The 21,727-nt window shown below is 34.2% G+C and overlaps 3 protein-coding genes across 8 annotated transcripts; 1 reads left to right on the top strand and 2 right to left on the bottom strand.

Moving 5' to 3' along the window:
- Window positions 1-329: 329 nt before the first annotated feature.
- Fwe (Calcium channel fwe) lies at window positions 330-6,668 on the bottom strand. Of its 2 annotated transcripts, XM_070668720.1 has the most exons (6): window positions 6,531-6,668; window positions 6,297-6,417; window positions 5,712-5,919; window positions 5,498-5,605; window positions 4,320-4,479; window positions 3,198-3,336 (listed from the first exon to the last, which is right to left on the bottom strand). In XM_070668720.1, exons 1-5 carry the CDS (start codon window positions 6,531-6,533, stop codon window positions 4,356-4,358), a joined length of 564 nt encoding a protein of 187 aa, XP_070524821.1. In that variant the 5' UTR covers window positions 6,534-6,668; the 3' UTR covers window positions 3,198-3,336; window positions 4,320-4,355. The 2 variants fall into 2 exon arrangements, with proteins under 2 accessions (XP_070524822.1, XP_070524821.1); XM_070668721.1 differs by lacking the exon at window positions 4,320-4,479 and having other exon boundaries at window positions 330-3,336.
- Window positions 6,669-7,292: 624 nt separating this feature from the next.
- Window positions 7,293-15,498, top strand: Atg18a (Autophagy-related 18a). 5 transcript variants are annotated; one of them, XM_070668711.1, is made up of 11 exons: window positions 7,293-7,787; window positions 8,442-8,524; window positions 9,035-9,201; window positions 9,348-9,542; window positions 9,637-9,753; window positions 9,837-9,991; window positions 10,074-10,250; window positions 10,343-10,450; window positions 10,560-10,642; window positions 11,548-11,604; window positions 13,163-15,498. In XM_070668711.1, the coding sequence occupies exons 1-11, from the start codon at window positions 7,627-7,629 to the stop codon at window positions 13,273-13,275; spliced, it is 1,416 nt and encodes a 471-aa protein (XP_070524812.1). In that variant the 5' UTR covers window positions 7,293-7,626; the 3' UTR covers window positions 13,276-15,498. The 5 variants fall into 5 exon arrangements, with proteins under 5 accessions (XP_070524812.1, XP_070524810.1, XP_070524809.1 ...); XM_070668709.1 differs by having other exon boundaries at window positions 11,548-11,610; XM_070668708.1 differs by having other exon boundaries at window positions 9,026-9,201.
- Window positions 15,499-16,517: 1,019 nt separating this feature from the next.
- Window positions 16,518-21,444, bottom strand: Ter94 (transitional endoplasmic reticulum ATPase TER94). The gene is made up of 13 exons (XM_070668691.1): window positions 21,276-21,444; window positions 20,041-20,400; window positions 19,572-19,764; window positions 19,267-19,501; window positions 19,049-19,182; window positions 18,727-18,975; window positions 18,475-18,639; window positions 18,279-18,401; window positions 17,988-18,200; window positions 17,610-17,918; window positions 17,342-17,503; window positions 16,962-17,116; window positions 16,518-16,854 (listed from the first exon to the last, which is right to left on the bottom strand). The coding sequence occupies exons 1-13, from the start codon at window positions 21,290-21,292 to the stop codon at window positions 16,764-16,766; spliced, it is 2,406 nt and encodes an 801-aa protein (XP_070524792.1). The 5' UTR covers window positions 21,293-21,444; the 3' UTR covers window positions 16,518-16,763.
- Between the last annotated feature and the right edge of the window lie 283 nt (window positions 21,445-21,727).

Below are 21,727 nucleotides of genomic sequence, written 5' to 3'. Positions count from 1 at the left end.
AGGATGTGTTCGAAAACCCATTCCCGAACAACGAATAATCTAATAATACACGTGACGCAAACTATAGATTTTTTATTTCCGAATAAATTTTCGTACGCGGCTCCGATGGATGCCTAAACGCGGATACTTCAAACTCGATCCCGACATAGACATAGACCCTGTCTTTTTTTTATTTTTCTAAGAGTTAAAAGAATTAACGAGGAAAAACGAAATCTTTACGATTTTACATTTTGATATAACATTAAACAATACCATAATGATTCAAATAACAAAACGTAATATCTTATCTCTAACATATCACATAAATGTATTCGGAGCCTTAAAGCAAGTAATGTAAATAAACCGTTCGCTATTTATTCATTCTCTTCTTACATACTTATTACACCAAATAATATTTTTTTATTATTAATTGGAACACTGTCTGCTATTCTATTATCTTTTACTTCCTTCGGTGCAAACTTTATATGAGACTTGTATGGAAACGGGGCACTTATGAGAAATGTACAAGTTCAACAGAATGAAACCAACACGCACATCAAATGCAGTATCTTGAATTTTTTACTCGCACGAAGAACATGGTTTTCTATATTTTAAACAAGCTATTCTTATGCTCAGAGAACATAATTATTACCTTTTCTCAGCAATTGCGAAATTACTAATAAAATAATAATCACATGTATCCTTCAATCGTTACATAATGCAGAGCAAAAATGTTCCCATTCGAGTGCAACGTGATTGAACTGTATTTGCGTCAATTGTTCCTTCCTCTCGTTTTGTTCTGGCGGCCGATTGTTCGACCAATTGTTGGGAAAAAAGGCGCAACAAGGCTAGAGAAGAAAAAAACTTGATGCAAACGCAATATTTGTTCATTGCAACCAGCACCACTTTTGCTCCACTATCATACTCATTTAATCGCATTACATTCAATTATTCTAATATTATACGCTGATTAATCGAACTCAAGTCAAAAATACTCAGCAAACGTATACACGTAGCATACAGTAAATACAGGATATTCCACTTTTACCCATCATTTGTAATTAAATCTTTACTAGTCAACCTACAGCAAATTAAACTTTAATGTTAAAACTAAAGCAGAACCATTTAACATATTTCTTTAACAAAAAAAAATCTCGAGAAGCCTTTTTCTAATTAGAAAAGTCTTCTTTTAAATCTCTTATAATTTAAGAGCTAATGACGCATTGACATTTTAGGATTCAATATTAGGTCAATTTACTTAAAAGATCTAAATTTTAATGACTTACTCTTTAGAAGTGGGATACCTTGTATAATTAAGTGACGTACTAGTAGACACATATACATGCGTTAGATATTTCTCTTGTCGTGTGACAATGCACGCGCTGTATCGATCACAAAAGAATTAATTTTATTATGAGCAATTATTTATCTAAATATAAATTATTTATCAAGTAAAAGCCAGATGACAGTACAATATCCTACAACTCTTTCTTCCTTAAATAAATTAAGTAACATATAAGGAATGTGTAGGCTAAGAGGGGAGAACGAGTTCTAATACAAATTGATAAGATTTGAATATAAAATAAATGTATACAAAAGTTTTGTATTATACCGGCACAAATATTACGAATAAAAAATTGAGCTAATGCGGAATGACTATTAACAAGCACTTTTGGCACATCTAATTTTAATAATTTAAAAAGCGCAACGCAGATAGAATAATATGAAACTACCATTCATGCAGCTAAGTGCCCTAAGTGTCTTGCTCACAATTTCTAACTTGTGCATTTAAAAAAAATTATAGAAAATTTACATTTTTGTTTAAATCAATTATTAGAAATCGTACGGTAGGCATTCGTAAGAATATATGCATATATACAAGATATGTCACGTAATACAGATACTTAAAAATTCTTTTGCAATCTTTTCTTTTTTTCCTTTTTTAAAGAAAAATTTACGTCCAACCGCTTTATCTTAACTCAATATAGAAAACGATGAAGAAATTTATCACTAAAATTTAATACACAGAGAAATGACAGAACCTGTACGTACGCAATATTCAAATTTGTGGGTTATACACACAATTCGTTATATAATTATATCAATAATAGAAATAATCATCCCTCTGCCACATTGCACGGTAAAAGAATTAATTTATATTTTTTTTTATCTTAAGCGTTACGTTATGTTACTCTTTTAACTGTATAACAAATAGCACCGCATTAAAACGCAAGCAAGAAAAAAAATGAAACAAAGTGTTTCATTCGTAAAATTCTTAGATTACAATGATTTAAAACAAACGCTAAAGTGATTGAACTCACTCTACGTATTTGTGGCTAAATTAAATTGAATCTGTAGAATTACAATAAAAATTATTTCGCATTCATATGCATTGTTTCAAAACATATTTAAATCGTATAAAACTTATTTGGCAGAGAGAGTCTTATCTATAGACGTATAATTATTATACATAGAACTAATATATATTATAACATTCTTTCATATGACATTTTTAAACAATGTGTTTTATAATTTAAATGCGAAATTATCCAGGAAGTATTGTTCAATTTCATTGATCAAGTTGACTTACTTAACTAATTGCAAAATAAAGCGCTTTGATATTACATACGTTAAAACAAGTTACAAGTTATCTATGATTTTCTACCGTTCTGTCTGTTAACATTTCGTGATATACAATGGACAGATGGGCCCATGGATAGCTAGGCCCATGTACAGCATCATTTTCTACGACAGTCTTTGACTTTGGCATTATTAAAATGAAGCAACAAATCCTTTTCTATACTGTGTTCTAATGTATCCCACTCCATTTTATATACATTTCATACAAATAAGATATAACAACGTAAAGTATAACAAGCGCATACAACTCTTCTCTGATGAATGTGTTTCGTACGTCGGAAGTGAAAACGGAAATAGAAAAATCCCGGAATTAAGTATTAAAAAAATAATCTTTCTAAATGATATTTCAGTTCCTAATACGCTTGAATTTATACGTTTATGATACAATTGCTTTCGACTTTTGTCCCATTACTAAATGTCTTGTAAAGTTAGCGGGACACTTTATTACAATTTGTATCGTTAGAACTAAAATAAAACGAAGCACGTACGTTCGTTTACTTATTTAAACTACTGTCACTTGAACGATTAGATATCACTTATAATCATTCGTACAAAACAAAAAATTGATTGCTCACCCAATTAATTCCTAACGATCAAACAATACTAGCTGGGGTACTAACACCGATTGGCTGAGTATTTTCAACTAGTGTGGACCGCATGCTCGATGATGGAGCTTGAACATCCATCGCTGTTGTTCTCATTTCGCCAAAAGGTGCCCTAAAGTATGGATATCATATTAATTCTTTCAAAAATTAATTTTTTTTTTCTTTAAAAAATATATGTTTATAATTCAAATATAAATTTATTATTTCTAGCTTATCGCCACATAGAACGTTTCCCATCTATAATTTATCAAGAAACATAATTATACATAAGCTTGACGATTTTTGCTTAGTCCATAATGTTAATACGTATTTGCTAACAAAAGCAACATAATAGCATTATTTTCAATTGAGTATATTTGCGGAAAAAAATTAATTGCCAAGTTTTTTTTTTTTTACTAATATGCATGTAACATAAAATTTTATTTTTATTATTGTAGAAATACTAAAAATGATTCATATCTAACAAATTATATTTTAAAATTAGTTTCTTTCCGCATAATTGCATGCACACAAATATAGATTAACGTAATCTCATTTAATAATTACTAATATTACAAATAAATTAATTATTTAAATAGAATTATATAAAATTATATTCTTGTAATATAATAATAAGCATTTCAACATAATAATGCATATTAATCAGCGTAATAGAAAAAATCAAATGCAGAAACATCACAAGACACATATTTTAAACAATAGAATGTTCAACAATAAGACTTTGATAAATAAAAAATAAAGAATGACGATTACATGAAAAAATGTTACTCAAACTCGATACCAAAAGTTCTTCGATTAACAATATAAATATATTTTAAGTTTAATTTTTTTTTCTCGGAGAACAAAAACTCTTTAAAATAAAAAAAACATTATTTTGTAAAAATTATCAAGCTATTTTCATATTTAATTATATTTGATTTTGTAAAATTGCATAAATATTTCTATTTGATATCGAATCAAAGCAGACATACATATAATAAAACAATACACAAAATGAAACAAATAATAGCAAAAATGTATGCTAAGAACAAAATGAACATTTATAGCGAGGCGTTGTATTTAGATTTTGTAACATTAAATTTTGTATATTATTGCCTGGTTAGTGAAGTGGTGCAATGAATATTTGATGATTTATGTAGGCCTCCAGACGTCAGGATCTTCCATGAGAGTAGTATGATGATCTGTAGTAGGAGGCACTGTACCCTGTGGGGAACCCACGCCCGACGTCATTCCTGCTGGGTCGGGCCTAGCTCCTCTGTTATTATGTTATACATTAGTAAATACTTTGTAGAAACCATTTGAAAAACAAGCTAATGTTATTTCATGCAAAGATATGATGTATCATTTATTAGAGTTATTTTATAACGATCAATATACAGCTAAAAACGAAATAAATTGTTTCAATCTTCCAAACTGTGGTATCTTCCTCCGCGTCCAATACAAAGTTCTCTTCAAGATATTTCTGGTAATTTTAACACGCTGTCTCATATAAATATATTTTTCAGCAAAAAATTTTCTCACAAAACCAAAGCAGAAGAGGAAGGAAGCGTTAAAAATACAAACACAATATAAAATTTGATTTCCCACCTCAAAGCAAAGAAAAAGATATACATTAAAAGGAAGGAGAAAAAAGCGTACATTAGTTTTATATTACTTAAAGATGATGTTATCTAGATATAAAACTATGTAATAAATATCCTATTAATTGAAAAGATAAATAAATAAAATAAATATTAATTTATGACACTTTCAATTTCTAAAAAGTGATTTTACAACACAATTAAATTAACATAAAAGATTGACAAAAAACATGCAACCATTGTGAGATATTTTATGCAAAATAACAGTATTAAAGGAGAAACCTCAATTACCGAGTGAAAAAATCGTTTTTTTTCTCCTATAAATTAATAGTATTAAAAAAAAAATATGTTATTCAAATTAAAAACCCAAACTTGAAGTATTTCAGTATGTTTTTTTTATGCTATTATTATCGTATATTCTTCATAAAAAAAATTCTTAAAAAATTGTGTTGTTTTCGGTGTTCTAATTAAGGCTCCTTTCCTTAATTTCAGTGTTTTAGACATTTTTGCATATCAATTCAATTTGATAACTTTATCAAATAAAATTGATTAGTTTTGTTAACAAAAGATTATTTATGTCGTTAGTTAAACATAAATTACTCAAATTGTACTTGCAAATTTCTATAATTGATTTTTCTTTGTTGATAAAGCTCTTATGCAGTTATAGATTTTATTTTACAAAATTATACTTACTTTTTTCCCAGAGACATCATTCCATATATTATACCCGTCGTAAATATTAAACCGCTTCCGAATATACTACTCATTCCTGGACATAGGAAGACTGCTGGCAATGCTAATCTAAATTAACAAATACAATGTAAATTATTAAAAAAAAATTGTACAAATTATAATAGCACAAGTATTAATCTATTTCAAAAGTTACAAAAAAAATAAAAAAACTTACACACAGTAAAGGGCTGCTCTATTCCAATACGGTTTCTTTTCCACAGTATCACTTAAATTCTGTACAAAATCGATGAACAGGCAGCAACAAGGAGCCTCAATCATTACAACCAGGAAACCAACTATCATTTGACACATACCACTAATCAAGCAGTCAATCTGGCCAAAGAGTATCGACGCGCAATTCCAGGCACCGAGAAAGATTGCAACTGCAAACAAACCAGGCAATCTCCATCAGGACTTCCATCTCATTCAAACAGACTTGTAGTTCAAGACTGTAATTAATAACGTTTAGTACATTCAATATTACAAAGTTACGTATAGTCAACGTATGTTTACACATTAGCACATACAAATTTGCAAAAAGGGGCAAACATTGTCGCCTGTAAATCAGATTAAATGAAGACACTCAGTCTACGAAGTAAATGATTAAATAAATAATAGTATCTCGTATGCCGATGTGGCGCGCGCGCGCGCGCGCACACACACATACGCACGCAGGAAAGAGATACCGAAATATCACGATGGACAAAGAAGAAAATAGAAGAGCTACGAAGCGATACGGTATCGATATGCGTGAACTCACTTATGCTGCCTACGGTGCCAAGTCCGCGGCCCGCGTACTTCATCCACCAGGGCACGTCGTCCTTGGCGACAGGGTCCTGTCCGGGCTTCTGCATGATCGACGCTATTTTCTCGCCGAAAGACTAAAAAAAAAGGGGGAAAAAAGTGAAGGAAAGATTCGCGTGCACGACGGCTCGTTAGGGCGCGCGTCCTCGCACAATATATTATAAAACTTATAATGAGTATGTTTCATTACCATCTTTGCGACGTTTTATTGCTATTCCTTTTTGTGCGTCAGCTGAGAACGCTGACAGTACCACTGATGTCTGTTGATGCACGGAAAATCGACCCGCTGCTTGCGCGTCCGCGACCACGAGGGCGCGCCATATGCCTCATGCACGGGGTTCCTGAAGTAATAAGAAATTGAACATCGCCAGTGTTAATAGACGGGACAGGTTTTCTCGTACATGCGCGGCAAACAGGACTTCAGTTCAGCATGTGTTAATATAAGAGGAAAAGCCTATTTTTTTTGAAAGGTCCCAATTCGCGCGCGTCATTATAGTATAGTCGACGACGACGACGGTTTAAGACGCCCGATTACAAACTACGAAAAAAAAATCATGCAACTTACCAATCTGCATGAGGTTCAGCGGAGATGCAGAGTTCTGCCGGTGACTATAACATAAAAAGAAAAATATTAATGTAGACATGTAAATTAATTAATAAAATCGTTGAAAGTAATTAAATGTAAAGCAATTTTTTTTTTTAAGGTAAAAAATAAATGACGCGGGCCCTGTAATGTCTAATATTAAAGAAGCTCCGTATCACAGCCAAAATGGCCGATGTCGAAATCTCTTGATTAATACGTGCTGTATTTGCGAACTGTCTTAACTACGCGGAGGGTACGAGAGGTGGAAAACCAGCGCGTCGCCAAGGCAACCGGGAACGCGCGGAACGCGGACTGATGTTTCGCGTTCCGCTGTTCCGGCCAGCAGCTGCGATTGTCAGCTGTTCAATATGGAACGATAGCAAAGCAAAGTGCAGTCACTTGTAGGAGTTGGCCGTCGTCGTGCAGAAGCGAGGACAAGCCAGCCCAGGCGCCGCAGGCAGCGAAGCAGAGAGCGGGAGTCCCTCTTGCGTGAGCAGTGGCGCGCAGGAGGACGCGCGTACGTAGAACGGGGGTGGACGCTGCGACAGCTTCAGGGGGAAGAAGTACCGAGGTGGTACGTGAAGTAGCTGTGCGTACCGAGCACGTCGTAGACGAGGGAGTCTTCAAGGAGCGTGTTTTCGCGCGCGCGCGCGTGCACCCACGCACATCGAGTACGCACGCCACGCACGTGCCGCCGTGATTTATGCGAGAGATCCCGCGCGAGATCAACCTGGATGTATTAACGCAAGGGCTAAGGTACAGCATATCAGGACTCATGAACCTCGCGGCCAACCAGACGTCCGACCCGACGTCCGACGCCCAGAGCAACGGCCCCTACTTCGTCAACTTCAATCAGGACTGCACGTAAGAGTTTGCACGCGAGTCCTTTTTCTCCTGACCCCCGCCGCCGCGGCCTCCTTCTTTGTTTGATCCTAACCTCGCGCGCCCCATTTCGATCGCTTCTCCTCTCGCTCCTTTTCTACCGATATACGCGCGTTTTTTTTTTTTTTTTCTTCAATGACATGCACATGTATGCACACATGTGTGCACGTAACGAATGTGCGCCAAGGTTCGCGCAATGTTTTCGTTTGTGCCTGCGTCATTCGCCGCTCCCCCTTTCACCGATTAATTGCGTGTTAACGAGGGCCTTCAACGCGCGCCTCCTCGTGTGCCGTGCGTGGTAAGCGGGAGGAAATAAAAAAAAGGAAACGAGTACGCGTGCACCGCGAGATCCAGTCGCACGACCCTTCCACTCGCGCCTCCTTATCCAAGGACTTATGCTCCTGCTCCTGCACCTCACGCGATTGCGTATCATTCGTGACAACTTCGCCGTTCTTTTTTTTCGCGCACGATATCTGCACGTACGAACAGCGACGGTGGTAATATCACTCGACGAATAAACAAAGTACATATCTGCGCACGGATATCGAAAGTATTTGGTTCTCTTTGTGTTTGAAATGATCTTTAAGCTAAAAGAAAAGAGAAAGTCAGTAGTTTCTGATTGATTGCTTTTTTCAGGTCCTTGGCTGTGGGATCGAAATCCGGATACAAACTTTATTCCATCAGCTCCACTGGCCATCTTGAGAAAATATATGAAAATGGTAATAATTAGTTTTCCTACATTTTGTCAATAATTCTAGATTAGAGATAACAATTGCTCAATAATAATGATTGATAAAAAGATAGTTGACGATAAGCTTTGTCAATGAGATAAAAATATTGTGAATATCCATTGAATTAGAAGGTGTTTATAGCGTTTTTTGTCTTGCATTAACACACGTTATTTTTCATTTTATTTGCCTTACTATGTATACCTCAGTAAAATTCTTATTAAAGTCGTATATAATGTGAGATATTGCATAATATGATTAAAAAAGTTTTCTTATGGTAAATTGCACACGTTTTATTTGGTATGTTTATTACTATTTAATTATTTACGATTTAAAATAATTAAAAATTTTATATTTCAAAGATTATTATTTTTTTTTTTTTATATTGAAAAGTTTGTTAATAATCTCGATAATTAAACTATTAATATGAGACTAAGCGATTAGTCAAAGAAAAGTCTTTGATGTTATTAATTAGAGTATTCTTTTTTCGAGATGATGCAGACTTCGAGGACATATGTATCGTCGAGCGATTGTTCAGCAGCAGTTTGGTGGCGATTGTTAGTCTTAAATCTCCTCGTACGCTTACGGTGTGCCACTTTAGAAAAGGAACAGAAATATGTAACTACAGTTACTCGAATACAATTTTGGCTGTGAAACTCAACAGAGCGGTGAGTTATTCAAATTTACATAAACTTTTTTTTTCTTTTTTAGCGGTATAAAAATATACTTGAGTCTTTAGCAGGTCTATGTCAGAAGATTTTTTTTTTATAAATATCCACAATAAATACTTTACTAATAATGTCGATTATTTCAGAGATTGGTGGTATGTCTGGAAGAATCCCTTTACATTCATAACATACGGGATATGAGAGTGTTACACACAATTCGCGACACTCCTCCGAATCTTACGGGTCTTTGTACACTTTCGCCAAATAGCGACAACTGTTACGTAGCTTACCCAGGATCGAATACGATTGGAGAAGTTCAGATATTTGACGCGAATCATCTTGTAAATATCTTGAACAAATTTGAATTAAATAATTTAGTCAAAAAATTTAATCTATCAGAAATTTTAACAATCTTACGTTTTTTTAATTATACAGCAAGCAAAAACAATGATACCGGCACACGACAGTCCTTTGGCAGCAATTGCTTTCAGCTCGACTGGTACAAAAGTGGCGACAGCTTCTGAAAAAGGCACTGTGATTAGAGTCTTTGATGTAAGATAAACTATAAACGTAGAAATATTATTTTGTTAATAATTGCTGATTGCAATTGCAAACATTTTTTTTTTTTTTTATAGGTCCACGAGGGTACAAAGTTGTTTGAATTTCGACGCGGAGTTAAGCGATGCGTCACGATAAACAGTCTTTCTTTCAGCATGGACTCTATGTGGCTCTGTTGTTCCAGTAATACGGAAACTGTGCATATATTCAAACTGGAAGAACCGAAAGAAACGTAAGCATCGCATATCTGCCATTTTCGTTTCAATAAATATTCAGTAAAAATGTAAAAGCTAAACACGTTACTCATATTATAGGCCAAACAAACAAACCGCAGATGAAGCACAAAGCTGGATGGGGTATTTGACGAAGGCTGTGACAGCGTCGGCCACATATTTGCCGTCGCAAGTGACTGACGTTTTTACTCAAGGACGTGCTTTCGCGAGCGTCCATCTACCATTTCAAGGTTTAAAAAATGTCTGTGCCATCACTGTGTGAGTATCTAAAAATTTCCATCTTAAATCTATATAAATTACCCATTTAATTAATTATATTTTTACAATATATTTACTTGTTTATGTTTTAGAACACATAAGGTACCAAAATTGTTAGTAGCTAGCGCCGATGGTTACTTATATGTCTATTCTGTGGATCCAACAGAAAGCGGAACCTGTACCCTTTTAAAACAACACAGGTTTGTGATCTCATTTTACAAAAGTGAGCAAATAATCGTTATTTTAAGTTATTAATTTTATTATTTTTGAAATAAGAATAAAAATTAATTCTTTGCTCACTTTTTACAGATTAGACGATAAAGAGCGGGATGAATCAGATTGTGGTGGTTCTGGTTCAGGTGCAGCAGCTACTACGAATAATACAAATACAGGTATGAAGACCGCATTTTGGACTATGCATTTTATAGTAGATTAAATGAAGCGAGTTGACGATAAAGATACATTACCGACAATTAAATTAAAAGTACATTTAATGCGAAACTTCTTTATATATTCCGTATGATACGCTTGAGTGTGTAGTTTTTTATTTTATTTTATTTTTTTCTATTTTATTTAAAAGTTAATTTAATTTTGTGATTTTGATAAGTTTCGCAGTTATTTGAGCACTAACAGGATAGATTAAGTATTTCCTTCTTTGTTTGAAGCATGCCACACACACACTCACACACAGTTGGTACTAGCAAATACTCATTTAAATATTTTAAGTCAAAAAACTATGAATAACATATTGAAATATATTTATAACTGATTAAACGTACATAAAAGAAAAACTTTTTCTCAAATCAATCTCGTTATTTTTATCCGTGAAGATGTAGTAATAAAAAAATGGCAATCAACTTAATTAACTTGATCCTTCAAGTAATACTTCTCTGTATTATAAAAAACTATAATTATTTATATATTTTTTTTTCTCAGATGAAAACCGTATTCTTGTTTATAGATTTTGCTATGCTGTTTATTGTGTAATATAAATATGTCGCTACTTCATGTATTTGTAGGTAGATCATAGTATTTATTAAAGTTGATCTAAGATCAGCTTTAATGAAATATTTTTGTCTGCTATGTACCGTGTGTGTAAGTGTGTCTGCGTGTGCCGCGTATTTCGGACGCCTTTACTTTTATAATTTTGCTTTATGTCTTCTTTTTCTCGCTTCTGGTCCCCTTTATAAATTAAATAGCCAGACAATTTCTTTCGGGGGGCTCTGGGGAGGGGGGGAGGGGCCCGATAGTCGACCTTACTTGATGTAATTTTTTTCTTTTTAATATTCCACCGAAGCCTGCATAAATAGCTACGCGGGTGTGTTGCGTGGCCGTTCGCCAGACTCCATGTCAGGTACTGGTATGTCCTCTATTCTGTCCCTCGAACTTTTTTTTTTTTTTCGCTCTCATTCTCCGCACACGAGACACTCAATTTTCCTTTAGAGCTTTAGACTTTTCTTTCTGTCTCTTTCTCTGTGTGTGTGTGCCTCACTAATAGCGTTCGCGCATTTGTTCCGTACGTACACGCAGCGAAAGGAAGAATGAGAGCACCGCTGAGTTAATATAATGTGCCTTTTCACGCGGCCTCGTTAATACGAGCAGTTTATATTGTTACGCCACAAATAGTACAAATCTCTATTACGCTTATTAACAGCAGACCGAACGAATTCTTAAGGACGAATATGTTTAAACGAGTCTGTGATACACGTGTGCACAGGACATGCATGTAGGCACTAGAGTATACTTTCGGGGTCACTAAGCACGTTATGCAAGTTCTTTTACTAGTCAACATATACAATAATATTCAGCATTGTTCCCGTTACGAAAATGTCTTGAGAATTTCTATAAGCAGTATTCTGCTTTTAGAGAAGGCTACTTCATAGATACCTTATTACTATAACAATGTTAACAATTGTATATAATGATTACTAATATATTATTATTAAGCTATTAACATAAATGGCCAGTATGACATTAGTATGTAATTATATCTGGTATTATGTAGCAGGTAATAGTAACATGTATTATTAAAAATAACTTACTAATATTATCAAGAGTACACATATAACGTACTTCTGGTGATAGTATCGTAGTACACTGAGAAGCAGATATTACATTTGCCTCTCAGTGTACATACATCATATGAATACGATATGTAGAATTGTTAGGAAACAGAAAAATCTTTTTATCTAATATTTTTTTTTTTTTTTCTTTAGATTTTCGGTTGATATAAAGTTACCAGAAAGCCAAAGTCATATTTAATTTTATAAATACTGTTTTGTATTTTTTTTTGCTAATCTTATATCATATTTAATTATCGAATAAATTAAAGAGCAAACATTCACATCGTCGCGAATACATTGAAGTGCCTTTTATAAAAGATAGACGTGCCGTCTGCGCGCATATAAATTTTGCTAAGTTGAAAAAAAAAAATGTATCTTATTTTTATTTATTTATTTGTCCAATTAATTATTTTATTTTTATTTAATTTAATTTTACACGTGCCATATTTAGAAAATTAATACCTAAGTGAGATCACTGATTTTCCATTTAGAGAAAATCGTAGTTTCATATTTCATTAACGAGATCATTAGTGAATGTATTTCACGGCAATGTGATGTAGACAATGGTCAATGAAATATTTAACATTTGCACTCAGATAGAAACTTGTTCCAGCGCAGTGCATTCAAATTTCATCGAGTTTACATTTCAAGTTCTTTCAAATTGCAAACCGAAGATCGGAGCTTGCGTTGAGAATAATTTAAAACGCAATTGGCAATTTATCTGAATGCATAAAATATATCATATATCATTGAATGCTGATCGTCTGTATACATCTTTATCGTTATATCCGCTTGAGATAATGTAACTGATGTGGAAACTTGATAATCTGAATGTAAATGGATTTGTAGAGTCAGAGAAGTATCAAGAGATGATAGCAGCAACGGAAAGCCCACCGAAAGGCGGCCCGTTTCGTCTGGACGATGATACCGAATTCCCGCCTGTCACACAAAGGACAGACTGAGCGTAACACACACACACATACACAATTAATGGCATATCAAAAGCTCAAGCTGAACGGAAATGAGAAAAAAAAGCCATGCAACAGCAACGAAAGGGCAAAACGGGGCACAGAGTGCAGAGGACGTCCAGTATTTACAGACGGCCGTATATCCAGTACTCCGATTTAATAGAACCAAATGTAAAAAAAAAAAAAAAAAAAAAAGATCTACAGGCGATATTACTGAGATTGTTACTACATCTTTTGTACGCATTAAAGATCTAAATGAAATGCACTTCATTCGAGAGATCGGTTTTTATATGGTAATCTTTGCGTACAGCAAAAAAAAGAAGTATTTTTAAGTAACGCTCGGTTATATTAATGAGCTTGCAGATTGTCAAGGATGTTCTTTTATTAATTAGTTAAATAGACATTGCTTTCGCCAAAAGAATGCAACGTCGTGTGAGGAGTATAGTAATCCAATGATAACGATTTTGAAGCGAAAGTATGCGTAAAGTATTATGCTCCTATATTCAAATTTTTTTTTTTTTATATATGAAGGTACTTACCTCGTATAAAAATCGTGTGTTTATACTATAACTTAAGATGTAGGCCTCTGGAAATATCGGGATTTACGGACCAGTAATTAAATCGTTTTACTTAACGAATACCGTATTCTAAGTAATTCAGCAAAGCTGTTGTAATTATTATTTGTATGGATTTTCATCCATACACAATGTTATTTTAATACAGAGAAGAAAAATTAAGGATATACCATCTTAAAAATTAATGAAGGTGAAGTCTGCCTTGTGAAATTAATAGAAACGAATATATATATATATATATTATATGTGATTTAAAAGACTTTGAAATCCTTTTATATACGAACGACGAGTGTGAAATTATCTAAATTCTTACATATCTCTGAATAATGTATTTGAATAAATTCGCATCCTAACGTTTATAATTACGTATGCACCTGCAGTGTAGCCGACGTTATAGTTATGTTAAACGTTTCATTGGATTGCTATACCTTTTTATAATAAAATCTTTGTCTTCTTTGTGTTCAACAAAGAAAGCTCATCTTTTGTGCGAAGTAAAAAAATGTAAAGACATATAAATATATGTAGTAAACTGTCGAATGGATGAGCTTCAACTGTAATTCTTGTATAAAATGTAAGATCTTTTGACATACGTTAGCTTCTTGTAATAGAAGAATGTGAAACACGATCAGGTTGTATAATTTTGCCAAAAACATCAATTTTGTAACGATATAATACTTCGTTGGCATTTAGAGAGTTCGAAAAGTACGTCAGTTTACGCTACAACTACAAGATAAGAAGTAAGACAAATTATAGTAAAGACAAGTATAAAATATTTAAAAACACGGAGAAAAGGATTCATTCCATCTTTTTTTTTTTTTTCTTCTTTTGTTTTAAATTTGAAACCATTTTAGACAAACGTCATTTCATATTGACAGAATAATTTCCAAAACTACGCGTACTGAATTCTAATTCAATGATAGTTTTGTATCTATTATTATCGGATATCATGCTGTATATCTTAATGCTTTATATCAAACATTAAGATTATGATGTATAATAATATAGGTATAATCGTATCGAATGTGCAATAAGTCTTTGAGCGCTTTTTCGAATCGATTATCAAAAATTGTCATGACATGCAATTTGTATAAATAGCTAAATAACAGTAGAAACAGAATCTTGGATATCATTGCGTTTTTTTCATTTAGTATTTTCTTGGCAGTCAAGCTTGATTACGAATAAAATGTCTCCATTGATCAGTGCCAATTTATCGGAATAGAAAGACGACACTGACGCTGGCAAAGATATTTTGTCATATAATTAAGTGAGGCACAGCTACGTTTCCGTTTTCATTGATTCTTCGTAGCGTATTATGTAATTTAATAAATCTTTTAATATCTCAGACTATAGTAAGAAGCTTCTTTTGTGCGGACCGAAGGATTCGACGCGATCGCAAGTACGTCAGTATCGTAGATCCTTAAATGAGTCATGTCGTTACGCGGCGGTTTTATACTAATGAGTTTTATTTGGTAAATAGTCTTACTTTTATAAAGATAAATAAAAGCGTTAAAATAACCAATGTACATATGAACGTGCTAAGGCTTAAGCTTTGACCGTCATTGCGTATAAAGTTTCTTATTAACACAAGTGATTGTGCTGGTCTGCAAATGAAAAATTGAAAAGAAAAAAAAAATAATAATAATAATAATAATAAAAATAAGACACTGCGAGTCTTTCTTTACGATTAGTTCAACGTCCCAATTTTTATTTGTATTTAATAAAATTGCTGACGATTTTTTATAAATTAACCGATGCTCTTTTTCATTGAAAATTGCGTTATCACTCTGTTCGATTAGGTTAGGTTTATTTGGCTCCTCTTTCTAATCTCAGAAATTTCAACGTTTATAAAATTGCGAACAGTTATAATGCAGATAATCGTATGATTTGTATGACGAGATTGAAAAAAAAGGTTCTTTATCGTCGTATATGGATTAATTTACTATTAAGGAATATTTATAAAATCGTCAACGTACATCATTATTGGTTGACAATTTCATTTCGACATGGTATAAATTTTTTTTTTTTATATTACTGCAATGCGTGAAAGTGTGAACAACAGAATGTATTCTCATCGAGTACAGTGATAATCCAGCAAAAGGGTCTATTCGAAGTTCAAGCTCGACAAAAATACATAAATTGATAATAATTGTAAAATTATGTAGTAAAATTGCAATGGATAATGTGTATATTCATATAATATACAGTATAGTATCATCTTGCAATTAAAGTTCAGAATATTCGGGCACTTATCCGTGTGCATTAAAACGGGTATCCATATTGCAACGCAGATATTTTTGTATTACATAATAATTACGTATTATATATAATACGTAAAACATAATTAATATATTTATATTTACATGTATTGCATGTAATAATAAATACTTTTATTTGCTAAAAATGTTAATATAATTATGTAATACGTAGATATCTGCATCGTAATACATGTATGTATTGAAACGTACTGCTTGTACCCGGACTCTTCCAAACTCTAATAATTTTTTATCTCACATAATTATCGATCAACGATGTGATCGTATTTCCATCGTATTCATATTATTAAGAACGTGACCAAAAAAATTTTTTTTTTAATAAGAATGCCATTAAATTATTAATTTCATTAATAGAAATGGTTATACGCGAATAATCATATGACAAAGCAAGTTTTTAATCGATATTTTATGTCCGAATATTTCTTAGTTACATGAATTAGAGTTCATGCCTTTCTTCTACAAACACAAAACCGTATGTATACCTCATATAAAATTTTCATTTTATCTTATTTAGTTACGCTCTTTATATTTCAATTGTATCACTTAAAAACGATTCCTGTGCAATATATTATGTGGTAACAGACAGGCCCTTTTGTCGTATGCTCACTGTAATGACATACAAGGAAACGAAAACTTAGCTATAGAGATCATCATCTCCATCATCTTGAAAAGCTTGATCGCCTTGCGTATTATCTTGAGCACCGCCTGCTCCACTTTGTGGAAATCTGTAAATATTTTTTTTTTTTTTTAAGAATACATTTTTTTTATGCATATATTTAGTTTTATTCCCTTAAATGTTGCACGAATATTAAAATAGAAAAAAAACTCGTACCTGAAATTAGTCCCGAATCCTCGAGATTGTTGAAGTGTTTGCGCAAACATTTCGTATTTGCGTATGTCGTTATCGGACACTGAACGACGCGCAAACCTCATCGCTTCCTCGAAGTGAGCTCGTGTTATTTCTGGTACAGGATCATCCTCATCCATCTAAAAAAAAAGAGAATATACACACTTAGGATTTAGGAATAATGTATATATATCGCTAGTAATTTTTATGCAATTTGGACATTATAAAGCGTTCGTGCGTGTCATTTATTCTTGTTTTCTCTACGTTAAAGAAAACTATTTTCTGTGTCGAATATAATTGTTATATATTTGACACAGAAAGTCTTTAAAATATTATAATATGTCTTTTATAAGAAAATATCTTACGTCCATAGATGCGGATGGATTATTGGCTCGTTCTTTTTCTCTTCGAATCTCAGTCTCGATGCACTGTCTAATGGCAAGTTTGCATGCCCGCTGACAGATTTCTGTCAAGTCAGCACCAGAAAATCCGTGCGTAACTTTGGCTATGTAGCTTAAGTCTACGTCCTAATAACGAAAAAATTTTTTTTTAAAACGAGACGCGTAAAAATATATAAATATATAATAAGCATTACATTGCTAACATTATATTTTTATTTTGCCAAGAAATTACCTTAGCCACTGGCGATTTTCGAAGATTAGCGCGGAATATCGCTTCTCGGGACTTCTCATCCGGTAGCGGTATGTAAATTAATTGATCTAATCTACCAGGTCGTAGAATTGCTGGATCAATAATATCAGGTCGATTTGTCGCTCCTATGATAAATACGTTCTTCTTCGCGCCCATACCATCCATTTCAGTTAATATCTGATTTATCACACGATCCGCTGCACCACCAGCATCGCCAACGGTACCACCTCTAGACTTCGCAATAGAATCGAGTTCATCGAAGAATAATACGCAAGGCGCTGCTGATCTTGCCTAAAAAAAACAAAGTTTTATTAACATTGATTATTAATTATCTATTAAGAAATGTTCGAGAAATGTTACCTTGTCGAAGACATCTCTGACATTGGCTTCTGATTCTCCGAACCACATAGTTAACAATTCAGGACCTTTGACAGAAATAAAGTTGGCCTGACATTCGTTAGCGATCGCTTTAGCCAATAATGTTTTACCGCAACCAGGTGGGCCATAAAATAATACACCTCTTGACGGTTGCATACCAAATTTCAAGAATTTATCAGGATGTTCAACAGGATACTGTACAACAAAAAAAATACATTAATAAATTTATGATTTCAAATTCATACACGTACATTAACCGTACACGTTTCTTACCTGCACCAATTCTTGCAATTCCATTTTGACATTTTGTAAACCACCGATATCATCCCAAGTAACAGTCGGTACCTCCACAATTGTTTCACGTAGAGCACTCGGACTGCTTTTTGTCATTGCATACTTTAACGAGAAGATACTTTCATTTAGAAAAAGATAAAAATTAATTTAACATAAAATTAAGATAATAACCCACCTTAAAGTTCTCCATTGTTACTGCAAGTGAAGACAAAACCTCTGCATCTATATGATCGTCCTCCAAGTCTATGAGATCCATCTTTTCACGAATTTGCTGCAGAGCCGCTTCCGAACATAAAGACGCTAAATCGGCGCCAACGTGTCCGTGAGTTTCCGCTGCAATCTAGCAATATAAGTTTCTTATTATTTTACGGTACAAAATGCGATTATATTTTAAATCTCTTAGAAATAACATGAAAATAAATAGCACCTCTTCTAAATCGACGTCATCAGCGAGTTTCATATTTTTCGTGTGAATTCTTAAGATTTCCAATCGGCCAGTAGCATCCGGTATGCCGATGTCAATCTCTCTATCAAAACGCCCGAATCGGCGCAGAGCTCCATCGATACTGTTCGGTCGATTAGTAGCTGCCATTACAATCACATGAGAGCTTTGCTTCATGCCATCCATAAGTGTCAATAATTGCGACACAATACGCCTCTCAACTTCACCATGCGTCTATATGGAAAAAAATATAATTTTTATTTTAAAATGCAATTTGTAAAAAATTATTAAGTTTGATTTGGCGAACCTTTTCACGTTTCGGTGCAATTGCATCAAGTTCGTCGATAAATATAATAGCCGGAGAATTTTTCTCAGCTTCTTCGAACGCCTTACGCAGATTGCTTTCAGATTCACCAGCCAACTTGCTCATAATTTCGGGGCCTAAAAAAAAGGTAAATTTTTTTATCTAATGCTGTTTTACATTTCTTATGCAGTACTATTCTAAAAATATTCACAAATGTGTACCGTTTATGAGGAAGAAGAATGCGCCGGTTTCGTTTGCCACAGCGCGCGCAATAAGAGTTTTTCCTGTTCCCGGTGGTCCATATAATAATATTCCACGTGGCGGCTTAACACCGATAGCCTTAAATAGAGACGGATGTCGCAGAGGTAATTCTACCATTTCCTTGATTTGCGCCAATTGTTTGCGTACACCACCGATATCATCGTATCCCACAGCATTCAATGCTTCTTCTTCTTCCTGTAAATAATTTTTTTTTTATTAGCTGCGTCGATATTAATCACATAAAAACATAGAATATTTTTCTGACCTCTCTTTTTATCGGATCACCTTCACAATGTATCACTGTATCAGGCGCCACAATACAAAATGGTCCCGGATCAGTTTCAACAACTTTGAATTCCACTGCTCGCATACCCCCTCGAACAATAAAATTGTCATCTTTATGAATGGGACGGTAGGCTTCTAGGAAGTACGGCTTTAAGTAGACTTCAAATAGATTTCTGCAAAAATATACAAATACGTGATTTATGTTTTTTATTTTTTTATCAAAAAAATTTATAACAATATTAATTGTTAAAAAGTTATGTTAAAAAAAAATAATCTGTGGAATCGAAAAAATTATGAACAACCAATAAAGTTAAAATAAATTATCTGGAAAAATTAATAAACGGACTATTATCGCGAAAAAATGTAAAATGCCTACGCCCGAAAAAATTTCCATTTACTATGGGACACCTTATACACTCTCTCTATAATTATAATTTTATAAAAATTACCCAGTAAGACCATCGACAGTGTCATCCATTGGCAGTACATGAATACGTTTCCCGTATTTGACTTCGGGACATGCTTGTACAGAAACAACATCACTCAAGCGTACACGCAGATTATTTCGGACGACACGATTCATACGGATCTTCTCATCTGGACAAGTATCATCAGAAAGAACAATGCACACTGTTTCTTTGCGCCTTTTGCCCTTCAGCAATACAGTATCACCACGAAACAATTGCAGCTCATCCATTTTTGCTTGAGAAAGCGCGACCACAGAATTATCATCAGCGATCGCTTCATCAACCAACAGTCTATTAGGCCTATCCTTCTTGCGAAGGATAGCCGTTGCCAAATCTTCACCACTAAAACAAAAAACATTAATTGTATATTAAATACTTTCGATGTATTTTATATTAAAAGTATTATTTTCTTCAAATAAAAATATACAGCTATATAATCGAAGTAATATTAAATAATACAAATTAATTAAAAATCAAATTTTTTTCTATAATTAAAAAAATAAAAAAGATAATTATCGGGGCCTATTATAAGATTATTTTCTTAAAGATAACGCCTTTGAAAATTATTTTATCCATAAAAATCTGAATTTATCTAAAACTTTTTCTGCTATTAATTTATTTTAAAATATTTATATAATACGACAAATATTCTCTTCAGTTTAAAAAGGTAAAAATAAAATTAATAATTCAGAATATGTGCAGATAAAGCGCGATGTGTCAGATATCCACCCAAGTCTCCTCGATTATCTCGAAAGACGACTGTACATAATAGGTACGTGAGGATTAGCATATTTGTAAAATGTTTCAGCCACATTGCGCGAGTGTGGGATCGCGGCGAGGAGCGTCGCGTTCCCGTTCGCGGGTCTCGTACTCGCGCTTGCGGCCAGCTGACTCGCGAGCGTCAGAATCGAGCCGTCTTCTTCTCTCTTTTGTCATGTTCGGCGAGCGCATAGCCATAACCGACGTGACGAAAGATTGACGGACTCCTATCCGCGTTTTTCGCGACACCCCCTCCCAAAAGGGAGGGTGGCTCGGGGCTGATCAAGGGGCGCGACAGTTCGCGCGATCGCGGGCAACGACAGAGGAAGCGTCACGTCGACATGATGACATCGTGAAATCGAGTGGCCGCGACACATACACGTACACGCGAGCGCGCGTGAAATCCGCCGCCGCTCAGGGAGCAGGTGCCTGGGCACCGTCGCCGAGGATATCCTCACCTCTTCGAGTCGCTCATTGTCCAAGTTTTCGGCTGCTTCCCCGTGCAAGAAACAGAATCCGCACGACGCACAATCTCCTTTTTCTCTGTGTTCCTTTCTTCTGCGGCGCGAGCGGTGAATCTAGTAACGGAGTGACGGACGCAAATGAGCAATCGTATGCGCAATGGCTCGCTTCTACCGTTGCCAAATCATAGGATGAAGGTACGTCCACATCGCGTAAACCTGCGCGACGCCTCGACGCGCGAGGCAAAACTCCTCGGCCGCCAATCAGGTCGCCGCATCCTCGAAAACCATAGAGTCATTTCTCCCTCTTTTTTCCCTCTGTTCATTTTTTTTTCTTCTTTCTTTCTTGTCAGTATTCTCCGCCTTTGTCGTATCGCTGCGTTTTCCGAATAAAAAATTATTAGATAAACAGGAATGTAGATTACTCGAAGCTCTGATCAAGTTGCCGC

The sequence above is a fragment of the Cardiocondyla obscurior genome, linkage group LG18 (assembly GCF_019399895.1).
Source record: "Cardiocondyla obscurior isolate alpha-2009 linkage group LG18, Cobs3.1, whole genome shotgun sequence".
Lineage (NCBI taxonomy): Eukaryota > Metazoa > Arthropoda > Insecta > Hymenoptera > Formicidae > Cardiocondyla > Cardiocondyla obscurior.
The sequence above is the reverse complement of the archived record's forward strand: the minus strand, read 5'-3'. Positions and strand labels throughout refer to the sequence as shown.

Coding starts and splice junctions, on each gene's coding strand:
- Ter94 (XM_070668691.1), bottom strand. Junction 19,502..19,571: donor GTGATCCGATAAAAAGAGAG/GTCAGAAAAATA, acceptor AATTATTTACAG/GAAGAAGAAGAAGCATTGAA. Junction 16,855..16,961: donor GGATTCGGGACTAATTTCAG/GTACGAGTTTTT, acceptor AAATATTTACAG/ATTTCCACAAAGTGGAGCAG.
- Fwe (XM_070668721.1), bottom strand. Junction 5,920..6,296: donor TGGCACCGTAGGCAGCATAA/GTGAGTTCACGC, acceptor GTTTGTTTGCAG/TTGCAATCTTTCTCGGTGCC. Junction 3,337..5,497: donor ATGATGTCTCTGGGAAAAAA/GTAAGTATAATT, acceptor TCCATACTTTAG/GGCACCTTTTGGCGAAATGA.
- Atg18a (XM_070668707.1), top strand. CDS start 7,627: ATGCGAGAGATCCCGCGCGAGATCAACCTGGATGTATTAACGCAAGGG. Junction 7,788..8,441: donor AACTTCAATCAGGACTGCAC/GTAAGAGTTTGC, acceptor TGCTTTTTTCAG/GTCCTTGGCTGTGGGATCGA. Junction 10,251..10,342: donor AATGTCTGTGCCATCACTGT/GTGAGTATCTAA, acceptor TTTATGTTTTAG/AACACATAAGGTACCAAAAT.